The sequence below is a fragment of the Sycon ciliatum genome, chromosome 5 (assembly GCF_964019385.1).
Source record: "Sycon ciliatum chromosome 5, ocSycCili1.1, whole genome shotgun sequence".
In the NCBI taxonomy this organism is placed as follows: Eukaryota; Metazoa; Porifera; class Calcarea; order Leucosolenida; family Sycettidae; genus Sycon; species Sycon ciliatum.
Window position 1 is genome coordinate 6,776,505 of NC_088647.1, and position 26,576 is coordinate 6,803,080.

The 26,576-nt window shown below is 48.2% G+C and overlaps 2 protein-coding genes across 3 annotated transcripts in view; one reads left to right on the forward strand and one right to left on the reverse strand.

Annotated features, from left to right (window-relative positions):
- Nucleotides 1–13,150, forward strand: part of LOC135817370 (uncharacterized) — a 33,138-nt gene extending 19,988 nt beyond the window's left edge. Inside the window, exons 11-20 of the mRNA XM_065330543.1 lie at nucleotides 725–805; nucleotides 1,244–1,356; nucleotides 2,261–2,328; nucleotides 2,854–2,962; nucleotides 3,500–3,673; nucleotides 4,159–4,215; nucleotides 4,719–4,826; nucleotides 5,812–5,948; nucleotides 9,128–9,200; nucleotides 12,732–13,150. Coding sequence (XP_065186615.1) covers nucleotides 725–805; nucleotides 1,244–1,356; nucleotides 2,261–2,328; nucleotides 2,854–2,962; nucleotides 3,500–3,673; nucleotides 4,159–4,215; nucleotides 4,719–4,826; nucleotides 5,812–5,948; nucleotides 9,128–9,200; nucleotides 12,732–12,836 — 1,025 coding nt within the window. The 3' untranslated portion in view covers nucleotides 12,837–13,150. The remainder of the gene's footprint in view (nucleotides 1–724; nucleotides 806–1,243; nucleotides 1,357–2,260; nucleotides 2,329–2,853; nucleotides 2,963–3,499; nucleotides 3,674–4,158; nucleotides 4,216–4,718; nucleotides 4,827–5,811; nucleotides 5,949–9,127; nucleotides 9,201–12,731) is intronic.
- A 631-nt stretch (nucleotides 13,151–13,781) lies between these two features.
- Nucleotides 13,782–26,576, reverse strand: part of LOC135817372 (ubinuclein-1-like) — a 30,181-nt gene continuing 17,386 nt past the window's right edge. Inside the window, exons 14-22 of one of the 2 annotated variants that reach the window (XM_065330545.1) lie at nucleotides 24,769–24,861; nucleotides 24,342–24,412; nucleotides 23,492–23,579; nucleotides 22,703–22,758; nucleotides 22,087–22,140; nucleotides 18,559–18,575; nucleotides 17,818–17,879; nucleotides 15,331–16,423; nucleotides 13,782–14,517 (exon numbers count right to left, since the gene is read on the reverse strand). In XM_065330545.1, coding sequence (XP_065186617.1) covers nucleotides 14,303–14,517; nucleotides 15,331–16,423; nucleotides 17,818–17,879; nucleotides 18,559–18,575; nucleotides 22,087–22,140; nucleotides 22,703–22,758; nucleotides 23,492–23,579; nucleotides 24,342–24,412; nucleotides 24,769–24,861 — 1,749 coding nt within the window. In that variant the 3' untranslated portion in view covers nucleotides 13,782–14,302. Of the gene's footprint in view, nucleotides 16,424–17,817; nucleotides 17,880–18,558; nucleotides 18,576–22,086; nucleotides 22,141–22,702; nucleotides 22,759–23,491; nucleotides 23,580–24,341; nucleotides 24,413–24,768; nucleotides 24,862–26,576 lie in introns of both variants that reach the window. The other variant, XM_065330544.1, reaches the window with a different exon arrangement.

Genomic DNA, 26,576 nt, shown 5'->3' on the forward strand with positions numbered 1-26,576 from the left:
CCGCGGTGAATTTTTTTAAGAAAATGGCTTGCTGTTGGGGCCCCAGAATACAGCACGCGTGCATTTTACAGCTACATGTACATGTACAATGACCGGCCAAACGCGACCTGGAAGCGCCGAGTTAATGGCCAACTCGACTAAAAAGCGCTCAAAATAAAATAATCGATTGTCCCTCTTCGGGACCAAAATCTGTCGGTTTGTCGGACAGGCGATCAAAAATCGGACAATTTCCGAAAAATCGGAGCAAGTGGCAGCCCTGCAATAGATGCACAGTCATGTAACTACCTGAGCTGCATACATGGTATGTCTGCGAAAAAAACCCGCATCACGCAGGAATGGTACTCGCAATCTTTCGCTCAGAAAGCGTTAGCCATGTCACTCCACAAAATGGTCCCAGTGATATAGATAATGTCGCTCCACCAAAGGGCCCACTGATATAGATGACTACTGTAGGCCGTTGCATGATCTGCATGGATTGCAATGATGAAAAGTCTGAACTCCTAATGAAAACACTCACCTTGGTGTCCATGATGTAATGATGAGAGTGAGCAGTAATTTATACTGTTGTGTTGCTCTCTGTCTGTCTCTGTATGTTTGTCTCTGTCTCTCTCTCTGTGTCTATGTGTCTCCTTATCTCTCCGTCTCTCTCTCTCTCTCTCTCTCTCTCTCTCTCTCTCTCTCTCTCTCTCTCTCGCTCTCTCGCTCTCTCGCTCTCGCTCTCAAGACATTGACCCGTTACTTCGGGAGCACAAGGAATGCTTTGCTGCAACGTATCTCGGCTTCACCGACGTCCCATCTAGTTCCGGTAAGTATGCGTGTTGACATTGGTCCAGCTTCGGACTAAAACATATTATACCCTTTGTAGTTTGTAAGGGAGACAATGATTATTGCAGTTGTCTAGACTATGTATGGTGTCCAGTTTTGGCACGGTGATAATGTTTGGCAGCCTGGGGGTTGGTCGCCGACAATCAACAACACTAGTACCGTAGGAACAAACTTCAAAGTAAAAAATCAATAAAAACAAAAACAAAAGCAAACAGGGCGCTCACGAAGGGCTACCACTCGAAACACACTGCTAGTCACTAAAACTGTTTTCAAAATATTGATCAACGTTTTTGGTCTATGGCTATCATCAGCTAACTAGCGTTACAGGCATGAAGCTGCAGCTGCAGCGAGTGTCCAGACTGGTCTTACGTGATTCTGCATGTGATTCTATTGCCGTGATGCGTGGTCATGTGTGCAGGTGTGGAAACCATTCGCAATGCAGTCAGCAAAATGCAGCACACCTCACAGGACAACTGGGTGGAGGTGATCGTGGAAATATCGTCGGTGAAAATCGCCCTGATTGATCAAAAGGTGAGGGCGTCAAACATGGTCGAATCACGCAGCATATCATCCTAACCATACACATCATGCTAACCATACACATCATCCTAACCATACACATCATGCTAACCATACACATCATCCTAACCATACACATCATGCTAACCATACACATCATCCTAACCATACACATCATCCTAACCATACACATCATCCTAACCATACACATCATGCTAACCATACACATCATCCTAACCATACACATCATCCTAACCATACACATCATGCTAAGTACATGCCATAGTACTGTGTCAGGCTGAAAGGCTAGGACGATAGCTACAACGGTCGAACAGCTGTCTGGAGGAATATTGTGTTTTACCAGTTGTAAGTCCGGGTATAAGTCGACCCCCAAACTTGGGGCCTCAATTTACCGGTTTACGGGCAGTTCTACCCCGGTTATAAGTCGACTACTGTAAGACCAGTAATAAATAATAAATAAAATTCACGGTTCGCGTGAGACTCGGCTGCAAGCCGAGTTTTCCGCATCCGCCATGGGAACGCCACCACCCTCTAGGATCAAGGCGCAGGTGCAGCGCCTAAACGGTGGGAGTAATGTTAACGAGAGCATTTTAAACATCTTGTCTTACAGTGCTACTTCCCTTTTTAGGTCATTAAAAGGTCATTAAAAGGTCGACCTATAACCGGTAAAATATGGTATTACCACCAGTATGGAATTACATGCTGGTCGTTTGTTGTGTGAGTTTGCGAGAGTCCAAAGAGACGGGCGTGTTGGGTCATCTTTGAGCGCATTCTGGGCCTATAAGAAACTGAATTGTCTACCGCCTCCACGTCGCTTATTCATTACCTGCTGTGTTGACTTCTTCACAACAACAGTCCTACAATGGTTTATTCGAAATGTTTGTCCTTCTTGCAGACGCAAGTGACTTTCAAAGAGCACCGGATTCGCTTCCTCACCTTCTTGGGGATGGGCAGTGACACATCGTAAGTACAGTGCACCGACAGTTCTACACAGACACACCTGGGTTTAACGACCACTTTTGCTTGCACCGTGGGGTGGTCGCTTAAACCAGGTTTTACTGTAGTACTAGTAGTGTAGGTGTTTGGTTGTTTATAAATGTTTACAATAGACTGAGTGGAATAATGGATGGAATACCAGGTTGAATACCAGCAGTGTAATTGCAACATGCACCTGATGGAGAATCCAGCTGCTCCCATTGGTGAAGCTTGCAGTTCCTGTCGACTTGGATAGTCAAGTTTTGGTCAGGGAGGTAGGAAGTGGGTGTTCCAACGTAGGTAAGAGCCAAGTTCTCCAGTATCACTGCTGAAGTCACTACACCTTGATCTGTGTGGCCGTGGCATTGCAACAATTGTTTCTGTTTGGCCAGGGTTACCTGTGCCCGTGTGTGTGTGTGTGTGTGTGTGTGTGTGTGTGTGTGTGTGTGTGTGTGTGTGTGCATGTGTACATGCGTGTGTATACGCGCATGCACATACCCGTGTGCTGCACAGATACTGTGGATACATCATGAGCAGTGGCAAGGACAAGTTCTGGTGTCACGTATTCCTCTGCGAGAAGACCAGTGGCAAGCTGGTGATGGCATTGCAGAGTGCGTGCAAGGTAGGCGCACACTCTCAGCCGGGGCTCATCGCGGATGGGATGCTTTGAAGCATCAGTGTTGCTTTCCCTCTGCCGGGTTCATGCATAGTACGTGTACAGCTCCAGTTAGTAGTGACGTGTACATAGCAAGGAAGGGAATCTGCTCAATGCTCATACCCTCGAGCACCTGGTAATTCAGGAGAAGCATGCTGTAGATCAGAAAGTTGTAGAGGAGAAGCTTACTTTAGATGGAGCACTGTGTCTACAGGGGCGCCGGAAGGTATTTTAGTGTGGTACGGTCAGCCATCTGAAGTACAATTTACTTGTGGGGGAGGGATGGCTGAGCCGGAAAATTTGGAAATTTAGAGCCCAGATTAGTGTATTTTATTGATTCACGGGGTGACTGGGACAAAAAGTGGTACGGTCAATACCGTAGTGACCGTACCATGTGCAATGCCCCTGGTCTACATACACTGATGAGTGACTGGCAAACTAACCTGTTTCACAGCTCTGTTGCGAACACTTGCCCCATGGCTTGTCCTTCCCACTCTCCTCCAGGCTCGTTTCCAGCGTGTTGTGGACACGCAAGATACGGAGGAGAAGGCGGACCACCTGGTGAAGAAGTACCTCAAACCCGCCGCCACCCCGGCTGCACCGACGTCATCGGACGACGCACCACGGCCTACGCCGGCTCCGCGTGCACCAAAACCAACTGTATCAAAACCGGCACCTGTGAGTTACAGTCCAATACCATAGAGTGGTTTCACATCTTTGGTCATGTGACTAAATTTGTGTAGAAAGTGATCGGGTCATGTGGACAGTGGAACCAACATGGCTGACGTCACGTGACCCATAGATGCAGGGTTTGAATGGAGTTGGAACCAACATGGCCGATATCACATGACACATAGATGCAGGGGTTGAATGGAGTTGGAAGTTGGAAGCAACATGGCTGTCCCGCATGGTCATGTGATAGCTGTGAAACCAGCACTCTATACGGTGACAGTAGTACGTGTTGCTAGACCTGTGTTAGCAACCATTCCGATACGAAACCATGTGTATTGTAAAATTGTTTTACTTTTAAATTTTCTAGGGCCCTTCCGCTCCTGTAAATACTTGGAACATGTACTTCAAGTACTGAAGACTGCCATGTATGTGCGTGTGCGTGCGTGCGTGTGTGTTCGTGTATCTATTCATGTCCACCTACTCGCCTCCAGGAGAGTGCGTTCTTGTCGGTACTGCAGAAGCTGAATCGTGTTGCTGGCCGACCAGCGGTGAGTCTGCTCACTTAGTCGGTACATGATGCATAGCACTACTGTTGATGGCGTGTTGATGGCGTCACGTTATCCGTGATGTCGTGTGTTATTGTCTTATTGATGGTTTGTACCCACGTCTGGGATTGGGTTAGGATTAGGGTAAGGACTTTGGTTGCTGAGGCAAATGTGATGGTGAAGAGGAGATGAGTACTGTCCTCTATAATAATAATAGTAATATAATGTCAAGCTGACAAGCTCATTGGAACAAAAGGGCTCTAATGCCTCCTGGTTCTGTGGTCATAATTCTGCTGGGATGACGACTACACCATAGCTCAGTGGTTAGAGCATCGCTAGCTACAAGCGAGGGTCCCTGGTTCGAGTCCTGGTGGTGACAGTCAATTTTTTCTTCAGACTTTTCCCGTTTGTGTCTTTCCCTCAAACTAGTCAAAATTCTCCACGAGCTACCTATACCATTGATGTTAGCCGTGTTCTCTAAATGATCCCTTTGTTGTTTGTTGCAGACATCTGGCAACAATACTTACTTTCTCTCCGTCGCCGCTAAGTACTACGGAAGTGAAGATGTCTACACTGCCTCGGCCGGTGTCAAGTACGTGCAAGAGCCGTTCAAGGTAAGCAGTGGCTGCGGTTCCATCCTTTGAGGCTGGCTAGTGCGTTGATTTTTATTTTATTAATGCGATTAATAGTATTAGTGAAGCGGACATTACAAAATGATGAATGAGAATACATGTATCTAAAATGGTTGTTCCTAATCGATTTTCTTGAGACTATCATCAGGGAAAATCGTCTCACAATAGAGGCTACACGGAGAAACAAACTACTTATAGGTTATCGGATAGTGGGAAGTATACAAGGTGAGGTGTGAAAAAAAAACTAAAGTGGGAGAGAAGACGAAAGAAATTAGAAGAAAAGATGTGAGAGTGTTCTGACGGTGTGAGCTACTACATAAGGTGAGTGAAATGAAGGCGTGGAAGCAGGTGGATGTGATAGAGTGAGGAACTGTGAGGTGTAGCCTCTATTGTGAGACGATTTTCCCTGATGATAGTCTCAAGAAAATCGATTAGGAACAACCATTTTAGATACATGTATTCTCATTCATCATTTTGTAATGTCCGCTTCACTAATACTATTAATCGCATTAATAAAGTTATTGTCTCCTCGTCGCCTTTTGATTTTTATTTTGTTTAATACCGTTCAGCTCCAGTATGGTATGGGTTGTCACTACATGTATTCGCTGCCGGTGTTGAGACCACAGTGAAGCCTGTCTAAGACGACCGCTCGAGGGACCTTCACAATGTGGTCTCTGTTACCAGGTGGTCTCCTTATCCAGGGCCACCAGTCTGGAAATAGCATCGCTTGTCCTGGTTCCAATGCAGTTGGCGTCATGCTTGTTTGTACTCAGTTGTTACAAAGTTGTCAACGACCTGACGTCACACTTCGAAGCCCTATTATAGGCCATACACACGGAGTAGAAAAGAGAAGAAACGAAGATTCTTTGCTAGCAATGCAATGAGACTGGCAATAATGATTGGTATTAGAACCCTGGTGCTAGTCACTCCGTTCTTGTGCAATGTGTTGTTTCATCTGCCCTTGCAGAGGTTAACCAGTGCTGGCCGCGTACCCGTGAGCTGCAAGTGCGAAGTGGACTCCAACGGCGTGCACCTGTCCGACGCAAAGTCCAAGTTTGACTTGTGGTGTCCAATTGACAAGATCACGTTTGTCACCGTCATCAGGTACTAAAGCGGTATTACATCGTACAGCGCTATACGGGAAGCAATCACAAAACCACTGCCCATGGCATGGCATGCAGTGTTTGTGCTGCGATGTTGGAATATTTGTACAAGTACACCATGCCGCACACAGTCACATGCACCCACCCATACACATGCACACTTGTACTTGAACTCATTGTGTGTCATGTATTTTTGATGTTGAAACGTTTCTTCAAAGAAAGAAATGTATTGTCGGCTGATGGATCCTATGCCTACGCCGGGCAATACATGCACGTCGCTCCTTGCACGGCGTTTCCTGCAAAGTTATATTCCGTCAACAGCACGACACAATAATATACCTACTTGGGTGTTAAAGGGGAAGTTAAGGCAAAAATTAAAATTTCACCAGTTGTAGTCTTCGGGGTGCTGAGTCGAATGGTCGTGGTCCGAGGAAGCTGAGACGCTCCCTTCCTACTTGAATCCCAATCGAACTCGCGTACTTCCACCGAAACTGGGTGACTGCGCCCTACTAGATGGGGATTTGTATGCAAAATGTCACTAAAAGCGCCATTTCGTTCTTATAAAAGCACGGATGACCGCGATTGGCCCATGTGTTGTAGTCTTTTGGACGCTGAGTCGACTGGTTTTGGTCCGAAAAGGCTGCGATGCAGCGTTCCTCCTTTATTCCCAATCGAGCATGGTTGAAGAAGCAGTCACGTGCTCCTGCGTACACCAGTCACCTGGTCACCGTGCCTGCAGGGTACAACTTACTAGCCTGTTTGACCTTTTTTGGGTGCAGTCCTGTCACTCGAGTTGAACTCGAGTTGAACCTTGGTGTGAAAGTTGTCACCTGCTGGCGTGGTGACCAGGTGATTTGGGCACCCAGGACCACGTGACCGCTTCTTCAACCATGTTCGATTGGGAATAAAGGAGGAACGCTGCATCGCAGCCTTTTCGGACCAAAACCAGTCGACTCAGCGTCCAAAAGACTACAACATATGGGCCAATCGCGGTCATCCGTGCTTTTATAAGAACGAAATGGCGCTTTTAGTGACATTTTGCATACAAATCCCCATCTAGTAGGGCGCAGTCACCCAGTTTCGGTGGAAGTGCGCGAGTTCGATTGGGATTCAAGTAGGAAGGGAGCGTCTCAGCTTCCTCGGACCACGACCATTCGACTCAGCACCCCGAAGACTACAACTGACCCGCGCTCTGCGAAAACCGACCTTAGGTGCTTCGTAATTTTTTCGAGAAAAAGAACAAAACGTCACGATCTGTCGATTTTTGAAGATTACAAAGTGAGAGTCATGGCGGAACGAAGCAGAAGACGGTCGCTAGCTCAAATTGCTGTGGGCTTCTCCCCAGAGGTTTTAGCCGAACTCCTTCACGATGAATAGTCATTTTTTGGCCTGGTCCAATCGCAGTTCTGATGACAGCAGTGCCGAGGAGAGTCGGATGTGGAATCGCACGATTTATCGCAGGACGTAACGCTGATCGAGCTGGACGGTGATGCGGAGGAGAATTTCGATCAGGCGTCAGTTCTGCCACCAGCCCACCCCCTCAATGCCGGCAATATACAGAGTGCAGACCAAGAAAAATCGGTTCAAGTACTGTCTACAATCCAGGAGGCGCGTGACAAGTTAGTTTGACAAGCGCTGTAGGTGTTCCGCACTGGTGCTGTTTCAAGAGCATGACACTTGAAACCTTGCTTACACTTACAGCGCACACAGCGCAGGTCCTGATCAAAACAGATTGCTACTTGTGTGTAGGCGGAAAGCTAGACGTGCTCAGGAGACGTGGTGAGGCTACCCAGTGCGTCCAGCATGCTGGGAGATGTGATAGATGGGGCTCAACAATACTACTCTGAACTACTAAGTACAGTCAGTGGCTGGTGTGGAAGTCATGTACATGCATGTCAGGAAGTCTTTGTGTGTGCCCCCAGGATCAAGCCCTGGGTGCTGAAATCTACAGGCTGCTGTCAGTGCAAGTGAAATCAGCCCAACACAGAACTCTGGAATGCACTGCCTGTGGAAGATGTTGTGGAGCTGAAGCATTTTATAGAGCATTATGCTATGCTAGTATTATGCTATAGTTCATGGCCTCCCTTATTAACCTGCGGCTCCACATGGGCACAACAAGCCAGTACCAACCTACATGTATTTGCCCAGTATCACTACGAAGAAGCTTGTTCACCAGGCGTTCACAAAGCCTGGTGGCAAAGCTGCATACAGTACGTTTGGCAAGATTTGGATTTGATATCACGGATTACGAAACAATGTGTGTGGCTGATGTAGACATAACTAGATGTTCTAACTACCAGTACCAGATAAAACTATCAATATCCTTTAACCCGGCATTGATCTTAGCTTCTTCACTACTTTGCACCTGCCTCTACGCATCATTTCGGCTGGCATATCCTCAAACAGAGCCAAATACCTCTTCCACCAGATTCGTGAGCAACACCATCCACAGAACAGAGATAGAATGTGTCTATCTCCACAACAGGAAGATCCAATGCCATCATAAACCTTTCCTTTTGAGGATTATGACATACAGATTTATTCTGCAAAGTTTGGTTGCAATCATCCTGCTTGAATTCTCATAGCATGGGTTCCAAAATGTAGCATAAAATCCTGGATTTTTGCTATTTTTCCTCCAAAAATTGCAGAAAAATTGCAAAGAAATTGTCATTGTATCTAACTGAATATGTATGCAATCCACCTAAAACTTCACCAGAAGTTGAAGAAAGGGTCATGGGTCAACAATCCAGCACAAACTCAATTTCGCCAAAATAGCACCTAAGGTCGGTTTTCGCAGAGCACTGGTCAACTGGTGAAATTTTAATTTTTGCCTTAACTTCCCCTTTAAACTTTCCTAGGAGTGATCTGCTGTGTGTATATGCAAGAGTACATGAAACCCAGAGTGTGCAGCTTGGGGCCTTTTCTACTATGGGTGTCTGTGATTACATCATATTTGGCGCAGATCTGAGGCGCGAAATGGCGTAGTGTGTACAGCTGAACTGCAGTTGTGCAGAAAAAGACCTGCTTGAATCCTGCTTGTACGCACTGCATCACTAAAATGATGTTATCATGCCGTGATAATGTAATCAAGCCGTGATAGCAACCCATCCGAGCTGCACACTCTGGTTTTCATGTACTCTTGGTATAATGTGTACGTGTGCGTTTGTCTGTGTGTCCCAGCAATCACATCTGCTTCATTGCCGACTCCAGCGGGCACAACCTCTGCCACGTGATAGGCCCAGATAAGGCAACGGTGAGTGCCATGCATTCCCAACCACGCCGAACACCACTGCAGGTTAACGTCCGTGCAAGGGTTGCTTGATTTTTAGCGAACCGACTGTGCATTTGTATACCGCAGGCTTTCAACGCACCTAAACAATAATAAACCCTTTTTGAGGCAAAGACTTTCGGTGGGGTCCGCCAATGAATACCGACCGAGCCTTGCACAAAAGCCGTATTTGAATGGAAACAGGCCTCTAATAGAAGCCGCATTTTTACACAAATCAAATCGAAAGCTGCAAAGTAGCCACGGCTTCAAAACGTGACAACACCGGTGCAGTGCAGGGAATAATACGATATGGCCAGGATCGTCTTGTGTACAAAAAAATTCACGTTTCGCGTGAGACTTGGCCAAAGGCCGAGTTTTCCGCATCCGCAGGAACGCCACCCTCTCAAGGCTAGATGTATAAGGCGTCGCAGGTGAAAGTGATCTGTTGGTAATCGTATATACAGTCAACTTCGCTAATAACGACTTCGGATATAACGACAATTCGCGAATAACGACAGAATTTCCATGCCCAGAGCAAAGTCCCATCTAACTGTATACATTTAACTTCGGATATAACGACTATCTGAATAACGCCAGTTCGCGAATAGCGACATGATTTTAGTGCCCCGAGGTCATATTCACTGCTTGAATACAGACTTTCTGGGTTTTTGACAGCTATTTCAAGTACCTGTCATGCAGAAGTACCAGAACCCGTGGCGATGGATAAGGCACACATACAAGAAGATACAGCCAGGGGGGAGGGGGGCTTTTTCTTTTGCTTCAAAATACATGTAGTTGGAATGATCAGTACATGTAGTTGTACATGATTGCACATTAATCTTCATACATGTACATGAACATGTCCCTGTAGATGGCTCCAAAAGGCTAATTTTTCAATTTATTTCCCTTGGATATTGACTTTATAGTTTCTTTCAATAGATGACTTGCACAAAGATTGTCTGGGTTCGAGACGGGGCAAGTGCACCTTCTGACTCTGACTTCCCCACCTTTTGAGTTCGTGACTTTCGAAGTTTCGCTTTTTGCCTGACGAACACTGAGCTAGTTTTTTTGGCTAGAGAGTAGAGTTGTTTTGATTCGGCTTGTATCGTCATGCCGAAGCGCTGCTACGCTCATGAATGCACTAGCAGACGAGAGATGGAACTGAGGCTCCCATTCCATACGTTCCTTTTGGAGCCGGCCGGCCGGGAGGCAGAAAAAATGAGGGGATATTATTTTAGTATCATTAGTGTAGGCTGCAACAAGCACGTCGTGGTCCTGAAGTGTGACTACTTTCCCGCAGTGGAAGTGAAGTCAAGCACAACGAAAGTTTGTGGACGTCTGAGAAAGAACTCGATTCCCTTCGATTCGGCTGCACTAGCTCCAGAGCGACCCCAGTCTCCTGAGGACAGACTGCGGAGAGGCCAGGAATGGAAGCCCAAACCACGAAAATGAGGGGTGGAAGGACTGAGTGTGAGAGCCAGATGGCCTTTAGTAGTACTTCAAGTAGTATCTGAGTTGAAGGAGAGAACAAGTGTGCTGGAGAAACGCTGCGAAGTCCTCAGGCCTGATGTGTACTAGCTACTGTTGAAGTCTCACTTGTTCCGATATGAACACTTCATCAGCCCTGACTCTGAGCAGCTGTATCTAGACTTGGACTTAGGCCAGAGACATAGCATTGTAAACCTTACTGAAGCCATTATGTATCCAATGCCTGGCTCTAGTGAGAAAGCAGTTTGCCGCAGGCTCGCAAACTATGATTGAATCAGGGAGTGGTGGAAAGTCACATTATACCTCCCCATGATTAGTTGGTAATGACGACGATGCGGCTCCGGCTGGGTTTCAGTCTTAGAAAGGATTTGTTGGAGCATCATCAAACAGTGCATTCGCATTCATCATACACTGGCTCCGTTGCCTACAGTAATTCACATTTTGACGGGGCGCGCTGGGAGGATACGGAAGGAGCGGCGGGAACCATTGGAGTGCTCATGATGCTGGTTAGCGGAGACCGATGAGTCAGGAACGGGAACGCAACCGCACTACTGTACAGATCAGGAAGCGATGGAAGAGTTGAAACTGCTCAGCCTTCCATGCCATGTACAGGGACACAAGCGTAAAAATGGCTACATTTCAAAAGTGAACTGGCGATGGCATTGTGTGGCGACGAACACAACTGCAACTGTTCAAATTTCAGCATTTCGAACATTATGCTTCCCATGATAACTCACCGAATGGCTCACATGACGGAGTTGTACATTACCAGGCTAGGATTATCATTTGCTATATTTATGGATAGTCCTTGAGTTTTCAGATGAAGTGCTTTATCTTTTACCTGTCGTTCCTTTAGTATGGCACAATGTCCATGGCTGCTTCCTTGTCTTCATAACAGACTGGTATAATCAGCATGATTCTGCTTTTTTTTAGAAGAAATAAAACTTTCCTTTGGGAAAGGAAGCCCAGAAACGTCAACCCCCATGGACTGTGCTTTATGACTCTCGTCCATCGACGTTAACCGTCGCAATCAAAATAATAGGAGATCCTCCAGATAGGCGTTAGCCTTTGGGTAATCCTGAAATAAAGATTCTTATTATTAATAACTGCTGCATGTATGTTGTGCTGTGCGAACCGTACAAGATTTTTACAGCTCACCCACGCTATATCCCGTACCGTTAGCGTTACATTGAATATGAACTAGGCTAGCACAGTTATCTGGTTATCCTTCGTTCTTTTGATGGCGGCGGGTAGCATGGAACTTGACGTGTTCTTGGGATCCTCGTGCAACACTTGCTGTTCCCGGATGCCATATTATTGGGTGCATCGAGGTTGCTTCTATGCTCACTGTTGTTTAGTAAGACAATTTTTTATAACTGTTTCACCGAAGAATAAGGCAAAAGTATTTTGGGTTGGTTTGGACGCCTGGCTTCTCTTCACATAATAATACAGTCATGTACTTCCACTCAGGGAGTAGTACAATACCTGCTTCCACTAACCCTACAAGTGCACATGCATGACTCATGAGCTGCTGAAGACAGTGACGGTACTGATCATGTACATGTACATGCCGTGCACCGTTCATTCATGCTGACACTAGTCTACAGACGGTGTAGGGTGCCCGCAGTGTAGCCTGGGTGCACAGGGTGCACTTGCCCCGTCTCACTCGCGGCTCGGATCTTTGTGCAAGTCATCTATTGCAATACGAAAATAAAGTACAAATTGACGTGGAGCATGAAAAGAGCTTCATTTCGATATGCATGTCATACTATACAAAATATGGGTTCACATACATTCAAATGGGACTTCGGATATAAGGACACTTCGCGAATAAGGACACTTTTCTGAAGCCCCGCCGAATGTCGTTATTCGCAAAGTTGACTGTACCTCGGCAGTGTGCAAGACAGCACATATGGAAGCCTGTGGAAATCCGAGAAATTTTGCAAACACTGTATTCCGCAGCGTTTGTGCCCGACTTGGTGGTAGCGTGTTGATTGTGGTATTGTTGTGCTGTGTGTTGCGGTGTAGGTGTCCCTAGCGGGAGTGTTGTCCAGCATTGAAGCAGCCATCGAGGAGCACGCAGAACGCATGTGTGGCGGACGACAAGTCGTGCTCAACGACACTTCCAAGTAATGACCCATCGAATGGAAACGATCAAATATGCCGTGTAGATACTTTACCTGAATCGAATGTGACTCAAATAACAGATCTTTCGCCCCTAGGCTTCTTCATCTCATAAGTATATTTGTCTAGAAATCAAGCTTGACTATTTCATTGCTGCTTCTTTTGACTGTTTCATCACTGCTTCAAACTTCTGCTGACCTTGACTAACTAATTTTTTATCAAACAAGGCACTCTTGACAACTTCAAATCATATCTTTACTACCATTCGTAATTATTTTTTACACGTCACTGATGATGAAAGTGGTAAGGCCACCTAGAATTAATTCGTTGTTTCGGGTCACTTCACTCATCCGTACCAGGGTCGGTCGGTCGGGTTTATTTTTTATTTTATTTTATTTTTTATTTTTGTTTACGTCCATGTGCATGTATGGTACATCGAATAGCTTTTGAAGTTTTGTCCACCTAGCCAGTCGATCAAATCTGACTGTAGAGTGTAGTGTAGATAATCCAGCGCAGTCATTGTCCCATCAGATCCAGGTAGGTCCCCTCCAGGACCAGATCTTGGCCTCGCTGGCAAACGAGTCTGACGAGCAGCTCTCATCTTGAAAACAGCGACAAGGTGGCGGAGCTGATGCTGTTTCAGGACCGATTGCGGATCGGAGATAGAAGACAACGACGTTACGTCGTCACCAAGCGCTGCATCCTGTCATTTGGCTAGCCATGGCTGCTTCTGAGGTGGATATCTGGACTGCTATTATTAGGGTCGCGCCTGTACATAGTGTAGTCTGTACATTTGCATGCACTATAAAAAAAAACATTTTGCGGTCGGGTGAAAAAAGACGGTCGGTCGGGTGACCCGAAACAACGAATTAATTCTGGATGGCCTAAATGTCTTTTTTTTTCTTTTTCTCCGTGTCACCGGTGGACCTGGGGCACACGGGCAGAACGAGAGAATATTTTCACAAGTTTTTTATTGCAGCCGTAAAATAATTATGTGACAATAGCACCACTCGAGACGGATGCAACAAGTAATAATAGTAGTAGTACGAAACAGCCTGTTACGACGGCACACTGGGGCACACGGGCAGAACGAGAGAATATTTTCACAAGTTTTTTATTGCAGCCGTAAAATAATTATGTGACAATAGCACCACTCGAGACGGATGCAACAAGTAATAATAGTAGTAGTACGAAACAGCCTGTTACGACGGCACACTGGGATAACAAAACAATAATGAAAAATCGATGAGCCGGAGAAAAAAGGGTCACAGCCGATTATTATAAGGCCACACGGGCATAAAGAAGGATAATGAAAGATCCATGAGCCGGAGAAAAGGTCAGCCGGAGAAACTTTAAAAAATGAAAAGAAAACGATAAACCAATCGGACGCAATGCGGGGTAAACCGATTTCACTAGTGTACAGTTACAGGTACCACAACTTACTTCACAACTTCAATTCCAGTGCAGACAATTATCTAGTTTTGCCGGGGATTTCTGGTGGTGGTGTGTTGGTGATGAGCAGAGGTTGCGGGCTGCTGCTGCTGCCAGTTGGTGGCGGGTAGGGCACCGCTGGTGACTGCTGCATGCGCGCTGGCACTGGAGCGGCGTGCTTTGTGCTGATGTTGCTGCTGCTGCTGCTGGTCTTGGTAGTGCACTGGCGCAAGCGCAGTGCTGGCGAGCGGTACCATGCCTGAAGGGAACGACGCCGACACAGACCCAGGGGCAGCAGCTTGGTGCAATGCACCTGTACCAGGGGGGTATAAGACGCCACTGGCGCCAGAGGCAGCAGCAGCTGCTGGCAGCGTGTTGATCAGCACAGCATTAGTGGTTATCAGGTTAGGGGACACGCTGCCACCGCCGCCGCTGTTCAAGTGAGTGTGATGCAGGCCATGGGTAGCAGCAGCGCCACCACTGGTGCTCATGTGTTTATGGCCACTGCCTCGCTCTACGGGTGAGTGCTGCTGTTTGACATAGTCCAGCATAGTTCTCTGACTAGGGGAGGTGGGTAGTGCGGCAGCAGCATGTGGCGACGTCCCAACCTGCAATACGCGCGTTGGTGAGGGACTGACAGTGGCGCCCCCAGTACTGGCCAGCCCATGCACCGCTTGGCCACCGGCTGCTTTGGAGGTATGCAGCACGGGACTTCTAGCACTATTACTGCTGCTGACTACCCGCTGGCGACGCTGGTGGCTATCACTAGCATGCCGACGGGGATCTCGGGGGTCTTTAGGGCGGTCTGACATACTCTCACTGCTACTGCCACCGCCGCCGCCAGCATGCATCAGGTTACTGCTGCTGCAGCTGCTGTCACTGCTACTGCTACCAACAATACCATCTGCAGTAGCAGTACTACTAGTTCTAGTGCTAGTGCTAGTCATGTATCGTAACGAGCTAGAGGGTAGGGAAGTACTGATGGCACTGACGCTGGCTAAGGAAGTAGGAGACGGAGGCAACTTGAATGCACTGCTGGTCATGCCACTATTGTCATCAACAGTCCTCTTACCTGGCGCGTATTGCTGGTGGTGATGGCCGGCTGCTGACGGTAGCGCTGCTACCTGCTGACCTTGCTTGGAGCGCTTAGATCCAGTGACCGGCACTGTGCGTGACGCACTGCTGGCCTTTCTCGACGATGCAGACACCGGCCGCACTTGCTGATGAACCGTAGTGGAGTTAGGCTTGGACGGCTGTGGAACCGCCCCGGCTGTTGCCACGGTACGGTTCGGTGTTATCACGCCCACCGGCGCTTGTTGACCAGGCTGGTGGAACGCCGACGGGCGCTGGAATTTCTTAGGCGACACGTCTGCAATGGGCGGTATGCTGCTGCCGTGGCGGGGTGGGCTGCCCATGCGTAGATCTTCAGATGACTTGGATAAGGGGATGGTTGTTTTCTTGATCGAGTGCTGCACTGCATTGCTGGTGGCAAGCAGGCTGGTGGATTTCCTCAGCTGCACCTCCATTTGCTTCATAGCAGGAGTGGAGGCATGGGAGGCATGCTGCAGCGTGGCTTTGCCTTGCGCTGGGACCTTGCTCCTTTGGTGGCCAGACTCGAGCATCTTCTTACTCGGTGTAGAAGTTCCAGCAGACTTATGAGATTTAGAAGGACCAGCCTTACTATTCAGGACATTGCCGGCGGCGTTGGGTAAAGACTTGGGCATAGCCCCGATGGCCGACACTGTCCTACTCATACTCGAGGAGTGTAGCTTAGGGGCAGAGAGAATGCTTCGCGAGGACGATTGCTGTGCGGCGCGATTCATCGGCGACATTATCTTTGGTGCCTGAGCTCTCTGAACTGGTGGTGGTGGTGCTGCTGCTGGTGGTGCTAAGGGCCGTGCAGATTCTAATTTTACCGGCGAAGATACAGTCCTGGTGGGTGACCTCACTTGTTGAAAGTGCGGTTGTTGCGGAGGCTGGGTCACTTTGTGGCTGCCAGCACTGGCTTCCATGACCGTGTCAGGAGTTAGCGGAGGTGGAGAAGATGGGATGTTTGCGGTGGACACGCTGCCGTCGCACGTATCCCCAGTGCCTGCAGTTGACTGGGGCTGCGGCCCCGCCATGCTGCCATTGTCACTGGTTTTGATTGATGACAGATTAAGACCCTGGACAACCAAACAGGCAAGCAAGCATGCATACAAGCACATAAGGTCACATTATTCCCAGCTAAGCATGCATACACCCATGCACATAGGGTTACTTTACTCCCAGCTTATACCAGTTATCTCAAGGTTATACCAGTTATAGCATTACTATTACTACTATCAGAGATCTGAATTCAGTTTCGCCACAACCAGCTTAGGCCGCGGTCACACCGAGCAAAATTCCGCCCATTCCGGACGGAATTTGTCCGCGGTTTCCATGGAAATCGTGGAATGGCGGACACTTTCCGCTGGCGGACTTCAGCCAGCAAGTGCCCGGCTGAATTCCGCCGAGTCCGCCAGGACGCCATTCCACTGATTTTTTCTTGAGTTTTTGTTTGTTTGAGGATGGGAATTTCAGTAGGAATTTCGTTGCCGTCTACTGATATTCGGTTTCGACCAAAGCCTTCGCAAAGCGAGGAAAGCAGGCGAACAGAGCAGGATAGACTATTTGTTTGAGCTTGATAAGTTCCTTCAGCCTTCCGTTCAATCTGTGTTCTTTGGTTCGAGTTTGCAGTAGCCCAGTATCTTGCTGGTCGTGCCTTCAAGGATTTTGGTTGTATACCTATTGCGCCGTGACCACGAGCACTCCCGAGCGTGAAACAAAACATGTGGAGCAGTGTCGCAGAGAGAGAGAGAGAGGGAGAGTTGTCAAAACTTACTTGCAAAAGACTAATAGGCCATTCACACGACGTGTAAACATTTGCACGTGTGTGACCAAGATAACACTGGCAAACCGTGATCCAGTTCACACGGTGCTGGGCAAACTTTGCAACCGTCAATGTATCCATAGTGACCTCCTGAAAATGCCGGGAAATGTTCAATTTTGAATTTTCCCTTGTTCAAGCACTGCATTTGCAGTACGCACTTTCAACAACCGACACTTTTCCTGGCGTGCAAAGATAATCGCGAGCAAAAGGGCCTCGGCCAAGATAAAAAATCAGTTGCACGCGGGTGTCCAAGTTTATCGTATCCGAGTAAATATCCTTGGAAACGGGTACGATAAAAGTAAGTTTGGCCGTCGTGTGAATGGCCTATAAACTGTGCATGGCCAACGAAGGAAATCACAAGAGAACTACGTAGTTTATCTCGCACACGCGCAAAACCATTCGGCCAGTCAGCGCATGCATTTGGTCAGTTGGTGTGACCGTGCAGGGAGCGTGCAGACCGCCACTTCAGTCTGCGATCCAGCTGTACGCACTTTTTGCCAGTTTTGGTGTGACCGCGGCCTAAGGCGTCTGCGTCCAAGGCATTACATACCATGACACAGTTTTCAAAAACAAGCAAACACATATAAAAAGCCCACTGGGGCATGCAGCAGAAACATACAGACACGAAGAAAACAGTCTGAGCCTTACCGGCGCTGACTTGGTCTTGCTTCGCACATACGGACGTGGACCACGGCCAGACTTTGCAGGGCCTACATCACGAGAAATCGCACATGCACACACACACACACACACACACACACACACACACACACACACACACACACACACACACATACACAACAAGAGCTCTATTGCAACTGCATTGATGGACTGCTAAGGGGAACAACACGTCCAGAATAGTCTTTATAATCTGTACTGCAGTACCGTTGCGTGTAACATTTTACAACACACTTCTGAAGTTGATGGATGAACTCAAAATTCAATTAGCAACATCATTCGCCTTCTCTTTAAATTCACAACGCCATGATTCTCGATCTGAGGATGGCACTTTGTCATTTTCTTGCATGTAGGAAATGTCCACCTACATGGTCCTTTTAGATATCTCCTGCTAGGATGTACATGACTTTCTTGAGCGATCAAAGTTGACTTCTGCATCTGACCACCTTGGTGCGTGTCTACAGCTTTGCTGTGGATGTCTGCATGGAGGTGCCTGACAGCCTTACAGGATTGTTGTTTTGTGGGAGCCGTGCATGGTATGCCATGGATGAAAATCATGCTTGGTGGAGTTGCTACAGCGAACTCAACATGTTGAGCAACGGCCAACACTCTAACATAATTATAATGGGTAAACCAGGCGCTTACTGGAAGTATGTTCATACCCCCCCCCACACACACACACCATAAAACATTTCTGACATGAAGACATACCTTGTAGTTGCTTGTATCTGAGCACAGTGATGTATGCACACAAACACACACACACACACACACACACACACACACACACACACACACACGCAAACACACACGCATACACACACGCATACACACACACACACACACACACACACACACACACAAACATGGACGCACACCATAAATAAGAGACAGAGATAAGACAGTGTTCACGAGGCATAGCAAACGAGTAAAGACTACGCAGGCAGCTCATGCATTTAGCGACTTGCTGATAGAAAATGCACCTATGTTGTACGTAGTTTAGCTGCACGCCGTTCACACGCTGATTGCATGCTGTCTGCACGCTTTTTGCCTGGTTACTGCTAAGATTATGTGTCCGTGCCTGGCTCCGTGCCTGGGTCCGTTTGGGTTATAACTCGTGGCCCTGCGCCGCTTTCCTGGTCTTCCGTTTTCTGTAGTCGTCGCAGCTCCTCGTGTTGGGTCCGTTTTATTCTCTCTCTGGTGTTTTTTTGCCCTTTTGTTACTCTTATCGTTTCCGTTGTCGTCCTGAGCCCTGCTCCTTTCCTTTGTCCCCTTATTCGTCGTTTGAGGCCAAGTAAACCGTATCAACCCGAACAATTCGTTGCTCTGTCTGACTGGTCGCGGGGGCTCAGACAACATTTGGCGCCCAATTACAGCTCGAACCCTCGACAGTTCTCTTCTCTACCGTCTACGATGCAGACGCTTGTTGTGCAGGGTTAGGCGCGGTTCTCTCGCAAGTAGTCAACGAAGTAGAACGTCCGGTTGCCTACATCAGTCGATCATGTACGCCAGCAGAGCGAAATTATCCGATTACTCGTTTGGAGTTGTTAAGTGTAGTCTGGGCCTGTCAGACGTTTCGGCCATATCTCCTGTCGCGTCCTTTTCTGTTGCGTACTGACCATGCTAGTTTGCGGTGGCTGCTGAATTTCAAGAATCCATCCGGCCAAGTCGCGCGTTGGCTCGGTACTTTAGCTGAATTCCATTATACTGTCGAACATCGACCAGGTCGTCTCCATGGCAATGCAGATGGTTTAAGTAGGCTACAAGAGGGCGATACTAGTGTTAATGTAGTTGCCATTCCGTCAACTGGCACTGACGAGTTACGCAAAGCAGTCGCTAACGACAAAGAATTGCAGGTCGTTTTGTCTCGCCTCGCCTCCCAGTCCTCTGCGAAACCAGGAGACAGTCCCGCAGTCCGGAGTCTGTTGGCATAGGCCGACGTTCTCAGAGTCGAAAATAGTCTAGGGCCTCCAGTAAAAGAGGTGACTGAAATCGAGCCAGAGAGGGAGGTAGTACAGGCGTCCCTGGGTGGCCCCCCTTGTTTCCTTCCAGCCCTGTTTGGAAATAGTGATGCTGTACCTCCTGCCCCGGCACAGCATGACCCAGGAGCGGATCCGCGTAGACCTGGCCTCCGCCAATTGACCAAAGGCCCTGGCCACTATAGGGCTATGTTAAGAGGGTAGTTCGTGTAGCTTGTTTGTGTACTGTTAAAATAAATTTGTTGCCCTGTTGGCAACTGGCGCCCAAAACCTGTTCTCGTAATTTTGTAGGTAGCAATATGTTGAAGTTCGGAACCGCTGCCAGTTGTTTGCTCTCTGTGTTTTCTTTTCTGTTAAGTTTACGCGAATATGCTGATCCATCTTGGATTTACTTCGTAGCTACTGGCCGCGAATGTGGCAAATCGTCTGCTGTAACGTCACCTCCCGCACCCGCAACATCACCACCCGCACCCGCAACACCACCACCTGTACCGTAGGCAAACCAAGACTCTCTCGCGGTGGAGTTCCGGCGTGTACGTCGCCGCTCCCGCCGGGCTCAGCACCGCCGGCGAGTACCAGGGCGGAAATCAGTGGAAACCGTCGCTTCCCGTCCGGCTTCTCCCAGCCCGGGAGTCATGGTGGAGGATTGGGATGCGACTGACGTAGTTTATTTGGTGGATATTCATGTTGCTAATGATCGAGTGATTGCGCATTGTATTATTATTTAGGCCTCAGGGCGGTTGGGACGGTGAGGACATGGGTATTGGTGTTGTTCAGATAATTTAAGAGCCAAGGGCCATACACAGGTTGAACAACTCGCTTAACCCCTTGAGCGCGGGGCTGTTTGTCAGTGCACCACGTAAGAAAATGGTCTTTTTTGAAAATATTCAAACCTTGGCTATGTCAAGTTGTGAAATCTTTGGGAGCCACAACCACAGGCAGTGGTAGGTAGGACCCAGACCAGCACTCGACAACAAGAACAAAAGCGAAAATCGGCCAAGGCACGCCAGGCCGAGCGGCATACTCAGGTCGATTTTTGAGAAATTGCACCAATTGCTTGGTATGCGCGCGTAAAAAAGAGAAAAAAAAGAGCTGTGCTGATCGCTGTACATCGACAGCTGGGAACTGAACCCGGGACCCCTCGTACACAAGGCATAGACACTACCAATCGGCTAACAGACCTGAAGACTGAAGATACGGGCCATTAGTTTGTATATAAGCGCATGACGTACTAGTACGTCATCCGTGGGGCACTGTGTGGGTGTTATGACGTACTAGTACGTCATCCGCGCTCAAGGGGTTAATGACGACATCAGTGTGGACGGTTTTTTGCAGGGTTTTAGTTTAAGGGGATACGCCACACTGGTGCCGTCGTTAAGTGTAAACCAACCTGGCCCATTAGTCACTTGCTCAACCGTTCCCTTTTTCACCCCTCCCCTTCTTAAAGATTTGTTGCTTTGTAAAGTCTCAGGAGAGACTTAGTTATCTTAGGGCGGAGTAATGTTGTACGTAGTTTAGCTGCACGCTGTTCACACGCTGATTGCATGCTGTCTGCACGCTTTTTGCCTGGTTACTGCTAAGATTACGTGTCCGTGCCTGGGTACGTGCCTGGGTCCGTTTGGGTTATAACTCGTGGCCCTGCGCCGTTTTCCTGGTCTTCCGTTTTCTGTAGTCGTCGCAGCTCCTCGTGTTGGGTCCGTTTTATTCTCTCTCTCGTGGTGTTCTGCCCTTTTGTTACTCTTATCGTTTCCGTTGTCCTCCTGAGCCCTGCTCCTTTCCTTTGTCCCCTTATTCGTCGTTTGAGGCCAAGTAAACCGTATCAACCCGAACAATTCATTGCTCCGTCGGACTGGTCGCGGGGGCTCAGACAACACCTAGACCCAGGTTGGTCACCATGAAGTAAAACAAGTACAAAAGTTCTGCTCCATGTTGCTTCGCCAATTTCTTCCATTGTGCAGATGAAAGTGGATGATACCATTAGGAAGATGATATGAGCAGCAAACCAAGTGCAGCTTTACTACTCGTATCGTATTCATAACAAATCCACAAGTAAACACTGAGTTTGTCAAATGCCCTGAGTCCTGCCCCCCCCCCCCCCCCCCCCCCACCACCACCGCCATCTGTTTTCCCCTCTATACGACTCTCAGTACTAATAACAATGTTATTACTTCTGAAGTAGTACTGAGGGTACAGGGTCACAGATATGTCATATCTGTGACCCTGTATATCCAATACAGACAGAATAAGCACCGGTACTTACTGCACGGGGTTAGTTAGGCGCAGATGGGCCTGTCTACTTTCACGGAACAGAATGCTGTACACACACACACACACACACACACACACGCACGCACGCACGCACACACACGCACACATGCACACAATGCAAAACAGGCAAACACCATAGAGCCAGCACACTGATAAGAACGAGCTCACAACACAAAACCAGCTCCACCTCATGCGCATGTACACGAAAGACAAAACAGCACTGCTGAGCAGCTGGGCATGGACATGGCGTATGACTCGGATCGTATCCAGGCAACATAGCGAATTCCAGCACCGCAAAAAAGCCACGCATCCCGGAAAGATGGAACAACAAAGAGAGTCACTCGACTGCTACCCTACAAGAGAGGCTCGCTGAAGCCTTGCTTGGAGCACAGGATGAACACTTGTCATCCACCGAGGTCCATACAGTGGATGCAATCCTATCACATAGACTCACAGGTGTACACGTACTAGCAGCACCACATGTACTGTACTAGCAACACCACATGTACTGTACTAGCAGCACCACATGTACTGTACTAGCAGCACCACATGTACTGTACTAGCAGCACCACATGTACTGTACTAGCAGAACTACATGTAGTACCTACTTGACTGACATCCAGGAATCTGGCCAGGCGGGCTTGACACGCTGCTCTAGGAATTGCTGGAAAGCAGACAGAAAACAGCACACGCACACAAAAACACATGGATATCTTGAAACCGGTGACTTGGCCAAAGAACAGGAGATTGCCACGTGACGTGCCTCCACATGTGGACACAATATTAGTGAGCGACCTGTGGGGAACTGTTTTCAACGACGGGGGGGGGGGGTTGGGTGCAAAGGAAAACGCATCGAGATCAAATCGCCCACGGGACGTCGAGTGAAGACAAGTTGGCACATAGTGAGTGAACCGAGAGTAGTTTTCAATGAGGACAAAACGATGCAAAGGAAAACGCATCCGATTGAGAAAAGTTAACCCACGGGGAGTGAGGGAGTAACATGGGGGGCACGAGCTGACGGTGTGTACACCAACTTTCACAGGGAACTGCAGTTCATGTACCCAGCATTTAGAGATCGTGCCAGCACTTGAAGGGATCAAGCAAAACCAGATGTGCTGGCAAGAGAGAGAGATTGTGAGATTGTGAGGTGGAGTGCAGGAGTGCAAGACCGTGATGCGGGCAAGTCACGTAATGAAGGCAGCGCTCACCTCGCACTGACCAATAATCACAATTGCACACTCTTGGCTAAGGACTCTTGATGGTACATGTACGTATAACTGATGCCCAAAAGCTTGCTCTGTGTTACCGGTAGCAAGCAGAACTCCTCTCTATCTCTCCCTGTTTCTCTGTCTCTGTCTGTGTCTGTCTCTCCCTTTCCCTCCGCACAAGTTACTTACTTTGATGGAGTCCACACCACCGACAATGCGCTGCATGGTAGCCCGGAGACCTTCAACCTTTGCTTGTACAGCCTCGCACAGCAAAGAGCTGCAGAATGGCACCAATAAAAAAGCAGAGACAATCATATACTAGTAAACAATAGAGCATTGGGCTTCCCCAGCAAACGGGAACAAATAAAAAGAAGGATGGTTCAGATACAAGCACCATGGACTTTGCCAGATCCAAAATGAACAACATAGTTAGGAAAAGCATATCCTGCAAGTTCTTAGAGACCATTGCAATAGCTTTATGTAGCAGGTGCATGTTTGCAGTCAGCCACAGGGAAATTAGGGCTGGGCCGGGACTTCACTCACCGCCAATGCAACCAATACAATGTTGAGCAACAGCACAGGCATCACTAGCAATACACTGAAACAGCTATTGCACAATAGACTTTCAGAGAGAACAACTCGGCTGCATTATGGTGAGTATACAGTGCTCAGTCCCTACACCCCAGTCATGAGATGCTCAGTCCCTACACCCCAGTCATGAGATGCTCAGTCCCTACACCCCAGTCATGAGATGCTCAGTCCCTACACCCCAGTCATGAGATGCTCAGTCCCTACACCCCAGTCATGAGATGCTCAGTCCCTACACCCCAGTCATGAGATGCTCAGTCCCTACACCCCAGTCATGAGATGCACAGTCCCTACACCCCAGTCATGAGATGCTCAGTCCCTACACCCCAGTCATGAGATGCACAGTCCCTACACCCCAGTCATGAGATGCTCAGTCCCTACACCCCAGTCATGAGATGCACAGTCCTGGCTAATACTGTTTGAACAGCAGTGCAGAAAATGTGTATCTTACCGCGTCTCAACAGTCCACTGGAACTTCTTGTTAGGTGGCCGGAACTTCTTCGTCTTTGCCTCTTCTTGAGGCTGTCGACAACGGGGAAAGAAGAGGTGCCGATTGGAGTTAGAAATGAACCAAAGCAGTGGGAGTAAACAGCAGTATGTTGCCGCAAAAACACAGCCAGTGTTTTGATAACAACAAATCATGTATTCTTTATTGGCCACCTAGGATCCTTAGCAGGCCCCCTTCTCTGTCTGTCTGTCTGTCTATGTGTCTCCCTGTCTCTCCGCCTCTGTCTCCGCCTCTGTCTCCCCTCTGTCTCCCCTCTCTCTCCCCTCTCTCTCTCTCTCTCTCTCTCTCTCTCTCTCTCTCTCTCTCTCTCTCTCTCTCTCTCTCTCTCTCTCTCTGCTCCACTCACCTCTTTTCTTGATATATGACTTACTTTATGCGTGGGAGATTGCAGTGCGCTGATCAGTGATGAGTCAGCCTCATCTTCACCACCACTACCGATTGTAGAGTCCGATGCAGCGGCCGCCTGTAAACAAAGAACATGAAACAGTTACTTCATGTAACTAACGAAGAACACACCTCTAAAGGCCAGAACAACTCTGTATCCAAGAGCCAAGGTTCAGCATACACACCATCAGATGACTGGATAAGCATAATTATGCACAATACCAAGAGTACATGAAAACCAGAGTGTGCAGCTTGGGGCCTTTTCTGCTATGGGTGTCTGTCACGGCGGAATTCCGTGTGTTCAGGACTCGCCTTCACTACTATGCAATATTTGCCATTATGCCAGATTACGCTGGCACTTGCAGTGCACTAATTATTTCTTGTTTCTATATGCTTGAGTTGTATCTGTCGTGTATCTTTCTTGGCTCGATATGAGTCCGTTTATAGCTGTAGCCATCCTGTCCCAGCCGGCAGGGGGTCGCACGGGTTCATGACCTTTACGTTTCCGGCGTTTGTACATTTCTGTTGTACCAGCGCTGCTGCTAATTTGTCGTAGGTTGCGCATATGGCCCTGCATGTGCCGTACGCGCGGCGTTTTCTTTGCTTTTGTATTTGCTGTTTCTCCCTGCTTGGGGGAGTTGTCGTGAGAGAGAAACAGAGTGAAATGGAAGAAAGAAGTCGTTTGGAGTTTGTCGTAGAACTACTAGAAATAGCATAAGCGTGATTCCGCCACGCAGTTCATATTCGGAACAGATGGTAGCAGAGGATGGTTCGAACAATATTTGAAATTAGCAGTTTGTAAGTCGAAAATGTCCGAGCGTACGAGTAGCGATGTCGAGGAGAGCAGCTCGATCAGCCCACACGAAGCGGAGGTGGAACAGGACCCACCGGAAAGCAAGAAGCATACGGCTTCCAGCGGTGTACCTCCTGGCAAGTCGATTGTACCACCTGAAAATGTCGAAGGCCATTTGATGCAATTGAAAAGCAAAAAACAAAAAGCCAAAAGAGAATTTACAAATACCCGACGAGGGTTGTTGGTTATAATGCGAGAGGGCGGTACGATGGAAGCGGCGGACCAGCAGCTCTGGTATCTTGAGAATGTCGAGCAAGAAATATTTGCATTGCTGACCGACATGGAGGAACTGTACTTGGGAGCTAATAATATCAAAGCCGTATCAAAGGTACACGACGAGATGGAAGACTTAAATCAAGAAATGAGAGCGACGACTGATCGCTTCGACCAGTTCGCGAGCCAGCTCGAGTCGCAGGTTAAAAAAGAGCCTGCACTTGCAGCGGGCCAGAACTCTGTGGAAAGGACGAGCAGTAGTACTAGTAATACTAATAGTCTGGATGCCACAGCCCAGCCTTTCATGCCAAGTGTGACCCAGTCTCAGGAAGAAAAGGCCACTCCAGCTGACTCAGATAGTCAGCAAGCACTGGAGTCCGATCCTAGCAGTACTGGTATCAGGAGAGGTGTTACTGTTAGTGCAGCAGCTGAGACTGTACACCAGGAACAGTGGCAACCTGGTCAACTAAGTAAGCAGTTAGATCCTGCACTGAGTACTACTGCCAGCCAGTCATCAGTGACCCAGACTAGCCAGACCGGAGCTGTCACTGCTAGCTCATCAGTCAGTATGACCACCAGCAGCACAGGGGATGGAACCAGTCCACGTCATGTACCTGCCCCAGTAAGTGCACCACTGTACACTCAGGCACATACCGGAATATCCAGCAGTACAGATACAAGGAGCAGTAGTGCAAGGGTAGCACTCAGTACTACTAGTAGTAGACCAG